This window comes from Bos grunniens, chromosome 13, assembly GCF_055505025.1.
Source record: "Bos grunniens cultivar Pamir isolate PY7600 chromosome 13, Bosgru_T2T1.0, whole genome shotgun sequence".
NCBI lineage: Eukaryota > Metazoa > Chordata > Mammalia > Artiodactyla > Bovidae > Bos > Bos grunniens.
In genome coordinates, this window is record NC_141177.1 from 6,241,950 (window position 1) to 6,254,892 (window position 12,943).

Sequence of the window (12,943 nt, forward strand, 5' to 3'; positions counted from 1 at the left end):
GAATTGAAGAAAAAAGCAACAAAATAAATCCAGCATTTTTCTGAGTCCTGAACAGAATCCTCAATTAAACGTACAATGAAGCTGTATTCATACTCACGGGGGCATGTGCTCTATTATACTATTTAGAAGATAAAAACCTTGGTGGTCGTTGGCTTTGGATGCAATCAGCTTCTGGAAGACACCTAGTAACCCAGGCTACAACAAATTAGATTAAATAATAATTAGTTAAAGAGGCAAGGATTAATTTTTCTAAAAGTAAAACAGGTGATCTGTTTTAGAAAAGAGTGCATGTTGTAATTATCTAAATAGCATTTTCTCCGTCTGTCTGTTGAAGTATAGAGGGGGGAAAAAATCCCAAATAATAAGCCCGCAATGTTAAGTTTCTACCAAAGAGATAAATAACTAAAGGATACCTAGTTCTAACAAAATGTATGTTAACATTTTCTACTAATGAATTCCCCTTAGAGTACGTTCATTTTAAGAAATTTTTAAAAAATTAAAAAGAATCTGCCATCTCTAGTTTCCCAGTTATCTTAAAAATTAGTTATATCAAAATAAATCTGACTCACAATTTTGTCAGCTGCAGCACTTGCTATTGTATTTGAACCTCGTTCTAAGAATGCCTGGAGAAGCCTCACTAGAGCAGGAATATTTCCTGTTCTTTCCCAAAGCACTGGCTGAAGGAGATGAGGAAATAAGGCCATGTAGGATGACGGGATGTCATTTTTGTGTGTTTCCAGAAGCAAAGACATCACTTGAAAGACATACGGAATAAATTCTGTTGATAGAAGTAAAAACAGAGCTTTCAGCTTCAGAATTAATGGCTCTGACACAAAAGACACATATCTCTTAGGCAGATTGCATTTTATAATCACTTGAATAATTTTTAATCAACCAGAAAGAAAATAACTTTCTTCACTTACCTTGTACATCATTTTGTAAAATTTCAGTAAACACCAGAAACAAAGCCTCCTCAAAATTTACAACAGCAGCAGGGTTAGACTTGCAAGTTATTCTTATGGATAAACATATTGCCTCAAACATATAGTGATTAAAGTGAGGTTTGCTTGGGTTCTGAAATTTAAAAAAAAAAGAAAAAGCTTATGTCTAATAATCTAATTCACTACCTAAAATACATTTAACCTTACTGAAAACACTATTAAGAAAAAAACACCAATTATACGAAAAAGCCTAGATGTTAAAATTTTATAGTGACTTGAAAATTCAGAACATGAAATAGTAATACTAATGCCAGTTTGGACTTTATTTTTAATGGGCAAATGTCTACTTATGAAAAACACTTCAGAGGCACCGGAAGGTGACTGCACGAACCTCAGTTCCCAGTGTTTATAAGGAGCTTTTTCACGCCTGAGTGCTCCCCCAGAGCCGTCACTGTAATAGTGATGGAGGAGACGGACAGGGACGTGCGGGGCCCGACCCTGCCTCTGGCCTGGTGTGGGACCTCAGGCAAATCTTAACCTCTGCAGGCCTCAGTATGCCTACACCTGCAGTAGCTATCCTTCAAACCAGCGTTTTTCAATTTTCTCTTTCAACCACAATCCTTTGAAGGGTGCCATACAAAGTTGATGAACTGAAGATGAGCGTGTATCACAGGGCCAGGTCAAAGTGGAGAGACCTTACGTCTCTTTTCTTTCAATTCCCCCAAACCCAAGTAGGCCCTAGAGGCTTACCCAGGATTCAGTGGAAAAATAATCACTATTCTCAAAGTCTCCCTTATACTTCCTATGACTTTTAATAGAATAATTAACAATAACACAAGAATTTTATTGGCTTTAAACCAATTTTTCTTTTCTAAAACTTGGTATTTATATTTAAATACAGATCAAAATATCTGTAACATTTTTGACCAAAGAAGGAGTAAACTTTATTTTTGAGGAAATGAGTCAGAAAGAAGAGACACAAAAGGACATTAATCTGAATAGCCTCTTTTGTGTCCATTTGGGGCAAAGCCCACTTCTTCCATCTAAGATTATTTCAGATTGTTTGTACTTTCTCAATTCTCTTCAATGAACACGTTACTTTTTAAAGTGAGAATAAAACATTTTAAAGTTTCCGAGCTTACACTTAAAGGTGACTGCTGCCATGTCTCCAATCTATGTCACCCCACACTTTCAGAATCATATATTAACTGCTGGTCAGGAAGAATTCATACATCTTTCCCTGTCCGACTGATTGCCAAGGAGTTCTGAGGCTCAAACAGTTTGAAGCATTTAGGTTAAAAAGCAACCGCACTTTCAAAACTGGCTCTGTTACCTTACTAACAGCTAATAGCTTCTGTGTGAGCTGAGTGATGAGAGTAGGGATGTAGGGGATTATGGCTTCCTGTAGGAGGGAAAAACTTCTCATGATAGCTGTAAAATATAAGAGCAGAAATAAACAGTTTAGTTAAACCTCAGAATAACACTTGTTAGGGGGAGAAAAAAGTCTTTTGATTCATAAAATAAAATTTTAAGACTCTGAAACAACCCTCAGATAGCTCTCTACATTTAAAAATAATCTAAAATTTCCCTTCCTTTTAAAATGCGACAACAAAATGTATTTATGTTATTTCCAGAAGGCTTAAGGGACTGTAAGAAACACGGAAGTGACTACAGGGGCAGGTAGAGAGGAGGCGAGTGAAACAGGAGGTGGACACGGAGCAGCAGTGGGGAGGGAGCTCCCTCCATCAGCAATCAGGGCCGTGGGATTTTACCCGCAGTCTACTGGAAATATCACAGCCCACCACAAGCTGAAACATAAGGCCACCTGCCCATCTTCCCACAAGAGAGAGACTAGGAGCCTGAGAAAAATCCAGAAATACACATCAAGAGATAGAGGGTCCATGTTGTGAAATTAACTGTTCATTAACAGACACCCAAAACACACCGGGCATCGGAGATAAACACATTATTAGGCTAAAACCACACGGTGGCTCTTCCTACGCAAATGGAACAGACGTTACTGAGTAGAGCATCCATGATATGCCAGGCGCACGGAACAGAAAGCTATGCTCTTTCCTCCTAAACTTGGCTGTGATGCCCAAGGCTCATCCTCCAAGTAGCTAAGTGCTCCCTATCCTGCAGCTCAGCTTAGATACCACTTGCTAGAAAGCTGAGGTTACAGGATGGATCAGCGTCCCTCCACTGGGCTGGCAGAGAATCCCTGCATTCACTCATGCAACAGTCTTTACTGGGAAGCTGCTACATACTACATACACGCTCCTGCACACCCTAGGAACACAGCAATGAAGGCCACAGACCAGTCAGCTGCCTCAAAAAAATGGACATTAAACAACAGTAGTTACACATCACTGTAGGGAGAAATACAGTGCTGAAAACACAAATACACCTAGATACACACTTACAAACAGAAACACATGCACACACACCCACCCATCCACCTAAGGGTTCTGACCAACCAAGCCAGAGGCACTGGGAACAGTTTCTTCGAAAAGCATTTCCTGCTGCTGCTGCTCAATCGCTTCAGTCCTGTCTGACTCTGTGCGATCCTATGGACAGGAGCCCACCAGGCTCCTCTGTCCACGGGATTCCCTAGGCAAGAATACTGGAGTGGGTTGCCATTTCCTTCTCGAGAACATTTCCTATGTGTCATATAAACTGTGCTGGACTCTTGGAATGTCCCAGAACTGTTACTAAGACACTCCCCTAACACAGCACAGATGCCTACAGCTAGCTGCCTGCTTCCTCGGCAGTGCTGTCTATGAAGGCAGATCTGTGTGGGGTCCATTAGACACACCCAGGTTTCACACCCAGACCTAGCAGAGCATGCTGTCAATAAATGTAGTCCCAGCTCATCTCTGCCCTCGAGAATGTCAGTCAAGGAAAAGAAAAAAAGAGTTTGATACCTTTTAATAAGAGGAGTTCTGTATCAAGTTAGGGTAAACCTTTCTCCGAAAACACTGTTAACAGTAGTATTTTTCACTTAAAAATATCTAAACCTATCAAATTCTCAATATAACCTGAACTACAACTCAGTGTTGACCACCCCTGAAGTCTACGAGATTAGATACTTAGAGTCTGTATACCAGGGAAATGGCCTACCTTTCATAATATATTCATTTTCTGAAGAGCCAGGAAGTGTGAGAGCTTTGAAAAGGTTTGTTAGCAGAATCTCAACAAACGGTGCGATTTCTGCAGCTGTAAAACTATAGATGAAAAAACAGCTTTCAGTCACCACCAACTCTTGACGGTCACTCTGGAATACCCTTGGCAACTACGGAATCACACTTCTTGGCATAAAGCGAGCCATCTCCCACCACAGACAACTGGAACACAACTTAGGAAAAGGTTTCTTTTATATATGCTCAAGTTAAGTTCCTAAGAAGGCATGTCTGAGACCAAACACAATTAAACAAACCCCAAACAAGGCAAACCCGACACTGTCTAAACTGCTGAGGCCATAACTAGTTTACATTTGTCAACGCTGAGAATGGAACTTGGACTCTCAATCATCCAGCTTTCCAGGGGGTGGAGCAAGTTCAGAACTCTTTTCTGCATAAATTCTGAGCCTGAAGACAGTACTGTCTTAACTTACCTCGAAGGATAACCTTTTAACCCTTAACTAGCCACTAAGTATATCTGGAATTCAAGTTCTTGATGAAGAAAAGAACCCAGAATGCTTTCCATCTCAGTTCTCAAGAAATAACACTGTTAAAGAAAGGCCTGAAAGGCACGCAGACCATCCAATCCCCTCTTCTTTTTATCCTTGTAATAGGCCTCAAGAGCCACTACCTTGAACCCCAGAGAATTACTTTCACTCAGCTGTCTCTTGTCTCAGCACTAAGTAAGATGACAAGAACAGCCAGGTCTAAGGGGTACTACACAGTATTCCCTTAATCAAGGTCTACTTCTGAGATGCCTTCTGAGAAACCATTTTAATTTTAATCTCATAGACATTATGGACATTTTAACTCACCACGTTTCTCTCTTTGCCTTGGCTGCTAGAGGATTCCACATAAAACTCCTGACTTTCTTTACTATACAGGATCCTCTGACAAACCTCTCTTTATTAACGTCACACCTCAGTTATTTTCCTTTGCTCCAATTGCCTCCACTTAACTTTACTGTCGTAACACAGCTACTCTGGCATGCAGTCTCAAATCCTTTCGGAATGAGACACAGTATAAATGAGTGAAATATTCACATTTATTTTTCTAACTTCTAATGAAATTATGAATACACTGAGCTATCTCTAACCAGTACTGATGGTCTACACCCCAAGATGAAAAAATACACACATCAAATACTTACAGAGTGGCGCTGTTAGGCCCTCTCATAGTAAACAGTCTCTCAAGAGCATGTGCTGCATAAGTATGAACAACAATGCTTTCAGCCTGAAGATGATTGATTAAGAGGGGAATAGAGACTAAAAGATGCTCTTTTGGTACCTGAAAAAAACAACAATATATATGCCATATACATGCCAACAATATATGCCATAACTTACTGATGCCATCTTTGAGTAAAAGCCAACTGGAAGAGAGTGCTTTGCTGACTCTAAAAAGTCAGAACCTAATTTTAGAAATCAGAATCTGATTCTAATTTCCAGCTACTATTATATTGGAGATGATATGATATGGGTGAGAAATCAAAACTTCTTCCTCCACACAACGGTTCAACTCACATTCACTTTTCCAACCAATTCTCTTGCTCTGAGCAAGAAACTATGACTTAAGGGTAAAAAAAAAATCATGGAGAAGCAGACTGATTTAACTCCTCTTAGGAACTATACTTCCCACTAGGAAGTTTCTTAGAAAAATCAAGCTCTTTGTGCCTCACTTTCTCTTCTTCAAAAAACAAAGTGGAGAAGGGAGGCATAAACATAAGCATACTACTCTTCGTTAAAAACTTCTAAAACTTTGGAATATCTAAGATCCCACAAGCCATGTGGTATAGCCAAAAAAGAAAAAAACAGAGAAAAACTGTTTAGCATACTCTCCTGTGTAGGAGAGCAGGAAATATATAAACAGATATAGGACAATTTTAGGTTATATTTTCAAAATTAAATAATGGAAACATAAACCAAAACTCAGTAAAAAATGGTTACCTTCAGGAAGAGAGAAGGAACAGGGAGGAAAGCTAGACCTTTCTGAATGTACCCCGCCTGACTCTGGAGGCATGGACAGTAACCTTTCTCAGGCCTCCCGCCAAAAAACAAAACCCCACAAAGTGGGAATCTAATTATTTATCAAGTTAGTGGCAAAAATGCAGAATAATTTCAAGTTGTTTTAAACAGTTATTTCTTGACTATCCATCCAATAGGATAATATGCTAAGGATATAAGATGCACAAAGAAATCAAACGGCACTCAGCAGTATTACTTTGGTGATAATATTGGTTTTACTTATTTCCCGGGTATCTTCATGAAAAAGCCTAGAATCAGTTTCCCCAGCATCTAGATTATGGTCTCTAAATAACATTTCCCACCTATAAGGGTAGCAAACTCAGGTCTGGGACAGGAAATATACAAGATGAACCTGAAATATTGTCATATATGAAAGAAAATAAGCTGCTAAAAAGTTACTAAATTTATGTCAAGAAGACACGGGAAAGGACGTATGTATACCTATGGCTGATTTATGTTGATGTACATCAGAAACCAACACAATACTATAAAGCAATTATCCTCCAATTAAAAAAAAAAAAAGAAGAAACGAAACCCTACATAATGGTACCCCTACTGGCCAAAGATGACACTGCTGCTGTTAAGTCACTTCAGTCGTGTCCGACTCTCTGTGACCCCATAGATGGCAGCCCACCAGGCTCCTCTGTCCCTGGGATTCTCCAGGCAAGAACACTGGCGTGGGTTGCCATTTCTTTCTCCAATGCATGAAAGTGAAAAGTGAAAGTGAAGTCGCTCAGTCGTGTCGGACTCTTAGCGACCCCATGGACTGCAGCCTACCAGGCTCCTCCGTCCATGGGATTTTCCAGGCAAGAGTACTGGAGTGGGCTGCCATTGCCTTCTCCGGAAGATGACACTAGAGAGTCAAAAAATAAATTCCATTTGTCCTCTGGAGGTTGGTAAGGCACCAAACTCACTACTCTGAACTTATAAAGGGGAAAAACACACAAACATGTATCCCGTTTTCCCTATTCAAACTGGTAATTAACCTATGAGGCAGTAATGTTGGTTGTGCAAAAGAATAAACGTATTAAAAAACTACACAAGTATACATTTAAAAATGGTGAATTCTATATTAAGGTTACCTATATCTCAAAAAATGTGATCATCACTCTTAACCTCACATTAGAAATACAGGGAACAGAGGAACAGGGGTAAATCATACCACTGAGGATGCAATCAGCCAAAGGTAGAATGAGAAACTCTACAAGATAAATGACTGGTTTCTTTACAAAAAAAGGGGAGGGTGCGTAGGAAAGGGGAAGAAGGACCCCTCTGTTATAAACTAAGGGACATGAGACATATCAACCGTAAGCAATGTGTAAACAGTATTTTTGAGAAGCTGAGAAAAATTAATCAAGGCCTAGTATCCTAAGTTCTTAAGAAGATATTATTAATTTTGTTAGATGTGGATATCAAATATGACTGCACAGTAGAAGGGAAGAGAAGCTGGCATACAATAAAGCTCTTAAGAGAGTAAGTGGCATGTAACATATAAATGAAAAGCTACTTACTTGATTCCTAAAAATCATAATGTATTTGATGCCATCAGCTTTAAGAACAGGAAACTCATTTACTATTAAAAGAAATAAAAAGTCACAGTTATTTAACTGTTACTCTCAAATCAGTCACAATATTATCAGATTTTAAAAACATGGTTCTGGGAAGCAAATGTCAAGTAATTATATAACGTCAAGTTATATTTAAGTTACATAATGTCAAGTTAATTATATAACGATCCACCACACAACTATTAACTTGGGTAAGTTTATGAATAATTCTGTTTTTTCACCTTTACCTTTAATTTTCACTACAAAGGAACATACGTTACTTATGTAATTGAACAAAAATGATTTGGGCCACAGGAAATAATGACAGTATCTCTTCCCAGAACCGAAGCTATTCTGAATCAGGAGCAGGCCTCTCCAGATGAGCTTACACGAGCAGTGGGAAGCACGCTGACTAGTGAAAGGGACAGAGTATCGGGCAGTTGTCAAAGCTCTTGAAGTGACGGTGACGAGGGAGTCCTCTATGTTATGCCCGCTGTGCAGTGATTTTAAGTCTCCACAACTTTACATGTCTGTCTGTCTTGATTAACATACTTTCATAAACATATGGAAGTATCCTGAGCATCTATTAGTCTCAACTGCTTTAAACTTACTTCCATTTTTATGAGTTCATTTTTTTTCAAGTTTTATTTTATTTTTGGCCATGTTGTGAGCTCTTAATTCCCTGACCAGATACTGAACCCAGGACGTCAGCAGTGAAGCACAGAGTACCAACCACTTGACCGCCAGGGAATTCCCAAGAGTTCTTTTTTTTTTTAAATGAGAAAGAAGGAAAACAAAAACCAAAGTATGATTTCTAGTGTGAAATTATTCGGGTAACAAAGCTGAATGACAATTCAGTCTCACTTGTTTCTATTTTCCTTCTATATAAACAACATTTTCTTTAGGCAAAGTTAATTTCACCTGGGCAAGATTGAAGGCACCCATTAGAAATTTTATCCGACAGAAGTAACTGCAAGGATAGGAGCCACTGTTTTCGGTATCATGAATGATACAGAGCCACGACAGCACTCATTTGGTAGTTTAAAATAACAGTGCACGTAAGAATTATAGGTACACTGTAAGTTGTATTAAAAACATTTCACAACTCACCATTGGCTGATTTTAAATCAGGGAGAATGTGATTCACGAAGAATTCAGTGAGGTTTACAAGCTCATTTGCTTGTGTAATCCCATGCTAAAAAACAAATTCATAACAGTAACATGAACTACCTGTATAAATCTACCACAATGGAAATTTAGGCAGCTTTAGAAAACCAGGTTAAAGATGGAGATAAATACTTCAAAACATAAACTGCTTACATATAAAATAAGACTGGTTTAAAAGATAATAAAGAAACTTCCCTAAATTAAAGAACAGCTAAACTTAAGCTTAGCAAGTTTCTTATACTGAGTCTCACCTAAAGAAACAAATGTACCATCTATACTTTGGTCTATGAGAAACATGTAACTAATAAATCAATATAAAGTCATTTCTGGAGACTATGAATTCTAATCAGAACACATTATCTAGCAGAGTAGGCTATATAACCAGAAATATATCACTTCTTTTTGACTTCTGTGCTAAAGGACAACTATGTTTTGGAAACAAAAATAAACTGAAAAGAGTTACCTTCTGTGTTTGGGCTTTCGATGCCAAAGATGTCACCAGGTAAATGGCTGCATCTTTGTGTTTCCAGTTGACAGATGGATTTTTGGCATATTCCTGCAGCATGGAATTAACATAACCAGAGAAGATTCCTGTCACGGGTCCCTCAAAAAACTTGCATAATCCTCGAACTAGATCACAAGCAGCCCTGCGTCTAGTATCAATATCTACAAAATCAAAGGGAAATACATCATGGGAGAAAGAAGCAACCACCAACCAACTGATTAAGTTTATAAGAAAACAAATTGCCATCTGATAGCTATAAGCAACAAAAAACAATGAGAAAAAATTCTCTCCCCACAAACAAAAAAATGATAATGAAACTAAAAGATCATAGTATGATAAATACTAATAAGTATATAAAAAAAGAGAAGACAAATGATTCACCATCTGATACTTTGATATAGCTCATATAAGGGCTGCTTTCTACCACGCACAAGTTAAAGAAGGAAAACAGTTCTCCAGAAAAAGACAACTGAAATGACCCGCTTACCCTGACTCCCTTACTTCCCCAAATCTTTCAAAAAAAGCGCAACTTTAACACTGGCTCCTAAGAGACCAACAGTTAAAAATCAACATACCAGATCCTTCCAGATCTCTTCTTATGTACTCCTCAGAATTATCTTCAAAGGCTTCTTCATCAGCAGCTGCAAAAGCAAGATGACATTCAGATCACCTCTTACAAGACATGGCAAGTCATTCTAGCTTTACAGTTGGGTATGCAGAAGAGCATGTGGAACCACTGTGTTTTGCAGCAAAGTGTTCTTTCCCAACCAATGACTATTTCACATATTCTTATTAATTGTTCTTAGAGCAGTAAATGCTACCCTGAAAGCATAGGTAACAGGTAATTTACACAACTGTGAGACAGGCTCACTGTTTTAATGTGAGCGTCCACAGAACTGCACTTTATCACCAACTTTCACAAGTGCTGGAGATCAATACAGGGAGGCCAGCTCTTTATTCTGACAAGTAAAGACAATAAACAACAGCCTAACCACTACCATCACCATTATTTCAGAAAAGTCACTTCAACACCAAAATAAGGAGGACAGTATCAGAATAAAGATCTGTCCTTTAAATATGGTTTTACGAAAAGGAAAGGAAATAGAACCCCATGTTACACTTTTATTTCCTCATTCTGTTCCAGACTGAATGATCTAATGACTGCTCTTCCTACTCATAAGAAAGACATTCTGTACAAATAGTCTCTTAGGACTATTTTAACCTTAAAGCACGAACTAGGTGGGCTTCAATTCTGTATTTAAAAGTTATCAATCACTTCTAGTCTCAAGTCAGCTATTCAAAAATAGCTTTTGCCTTGGTTAAATACTAAATCCAATAAAACGTAGACTGAATTTGTTACTAAAAGCAACACAGAGAAGACTTCTTAAATACACTCTTTTAAAAAATGAGCTTTTAATTAATCTCCTGAAAAAGCTTTTTACAATTACCTCTAAATTCCATGTTAGGCACAATAACCTTTTCACAGATACTTGTCAGCGTGTTCTGGTCCTCAAAGAGATTCTTATAGTGAGGTCTCTCACAAACTGAAGCCAGAAACTGAATTGCATTACTTACCAACTGGAATAAAACACAAAAATAAGCATATTTAAGAGCAAACTGAACCATTTGCTTCATGGGGGAGGGAGGGGATGCCTTAATTACTTGTCTCCACCATCATCTTACCAAGTCGTATTTAACCTCTTGACCTGTTGTAACTAGTAAATTCCAGATGGCTGTGACAAAACGAGGCAGGTACCGTTGAAATTCTTCATCGTATTTTTGTGCATAAAGTGCAGCATTATCACAAATCTGGGATTTTAAGAGCTCCAGTAAGCCTGCTTCCTCTTCATCCTCACATAAGAGAAAACAGAAAACTCAAACATACAACTTCAATGCTACCATAAACACGGAGAGTCGCCAGAGTCTTCAAAAATTATAAATTCAAAGTGCTGTAAACACATCTATGCCACTGCAAATGTGTTCACCTGGTCTTTCAAATAAATAAAATATGAAAATGCTTCTTATTTATTCATCAATGAGAACAGTTATCAAAAGTTTTCAAGTTAAAGCCCTTTCTTCTGGTTGCTGAATTACAAAATATTTATGCATTAAATTGAAAATAATATATTCCTTAAAAAACCTGAGTAATAAACATCAATCATTTCACACTTCCACTTCTAACATAGTCTTACTATCTCTCAAAAGGTTCTCATTTTCAAATATATTAAAATGTGTTCTCTTCCCCATAAGTTAATACTATAACATTCTCACAAATAATAGGTTTGCTCCTGTGTCCAGGGGATTTCCCAGGCAAGAGTACTGAAATGGGTTTTCATTTTCTACTTCAGGGGATCCTTCCTGACCCTGGGATCAAACCCAGGTCTCCTACATCGGCATGCAGATTCTTTACTAGGGTGCCATCTGAAAGTGAAGTTGCTCAGTCGTGTCTGACTCTTTGCGACCCCATGGACTGTAGTCTACCAGTCTCCTCAGTCCATGGAATTTTCCAGGCAAGAATACTGGAGTGGGTTGCCATTTCTTTCTCCAGAGGATCTTCCCAACCCAGGGATCGAACCTGGGTCTCCTGCATTGCAGGTAGACGCTTTACTGTCTGAGCCACCAGGGAAGCCCTATAAAATGTTGGAGAAGGTCGCAAAGAGTCGGACGTGACTGAGTGACTAACACTTCACGTTTACTGTAAAATGTTAAACAACCACCTAAAGCAGGGGTCGACCTGCTGCCTAATTTCTGAAGCACAGTTTTATTAAAACCCAGCTACACTCATCCTTTGTTTTCATTTATACAACTTATAGTATTGCCCATGGCCGCTTTCAACTACAACTGCAGAGCTGAGCACATAGTGCCCAAGTCCAAAATACCTGGACCTTTACAGGAAAAGTCTGCCAGCCCCACTCGCAACCATGACAGTGGCTAACAGAATAATCCTTAAGACATATAGCAGCAATCCACAAATACTTTCTGAGCTATATTATGTGCCAAAGAACTCAAATTGAGAAGAGATAAAAAGTACAGCTCCTCAAAGCATAAATATCAGGGATGCTACACACCTATGACACACAGTTAAATGGGCAAACAGCTCCCTTAAGAATCCTGTGTGAGAAACTTCCTTTAGACTTAAGTGTAAAGACAAGCTTGTTTTCTGAGGGACTGGTTTCTCCCTAGTGGACTGAAGGAATTATTTTTCTTGGTTGCACCCTCTGTAAATCTCAGGTAAAACGTGCTGTATACCCACAGTAATATTCTTCCTCTGTATACCACTCCCCAAACAGATCTGCATCACCAATTGTAACTTTTATCTGGTGTTGAAGTATTCTTACTATATCACCTTTTACATTTTTTTTTGTTTCTTGAGAAAGAGGTAAATCATAAATATAATAATAAACAAGCAAATAAGTAACACAGAAGAAGCGTTATTATGTTGAAAATCACTTTTTACAAAACCCAGATCAGAAACTTACACACATTACAAACTTTCATATACCCTCTTTCCCGCACTGCAGATGACTTTTTCAAGAGAGGCTGTTATTACAAAGGTTGAAGTTTTCTTAGTATCTTCAAC

The 12,943-nt window shown here is 38.3% G+C and overlaps 1 protein-coding gene across 3 annotated transcripts in view; it reads right to left on the minus strand.

Annotated features, from left to right (window-relative positions):
- The window catches only part of CSE1L (chromosome segregation 1 like), a 35,019-nt gene that overhangs the window by 4,051 nt on the left and 18,025 nt on the right, over positions 1-12,943 (minus strand). For 2 of the 3 annotated variants that reach the window (XM_086331452.1, XM_086331453.1), the window contains exons 9-20: positions 11,047-11,214; positions 10,812-10,941; positions 9,939-10,004; positions 9,322-9,524; positions 8,802-8,886; positions 7,656-7,717; positions 5,271-5,407; positions 4,062-4,165; positions 2,275-2,372; positions 924-1,074; positions 570-778; positions 98-195 (exon numbers count right to left, since the gene is read on the minus strand). In XM_086331452.1, the coding sequence (XP_086187578.1) occupies positions 98-195; positions 570-778; positions 924-1,074; positions 2,275-2,372; positions 4,062-4,165; positions 5,271-5,407; positions 7,656-7,717; positions 8,802-8,886; positions 9,322-9,524; positions 9,939-10,004; positions 10,812-10,941; positions 11,047-11,214 (1,511 nt within the window). Of the gene's footprint in view, positions 1-97; positions 196-569; positions 779-923; positions 1,075-2,083; positions 2,373-4,061; positions 4,166-5,270; positions 5,408-7,655; positions 7,718-8,801; positions 8,887-9,321; positions 9,525-9,938; positions 10,005-10,811; positions 10,942-11,046; positions 11,215-12,943 lie in introns of all 3 variants that reach the window. The other variant, XR_015138926.1, reaches the window with a different exon arrangement.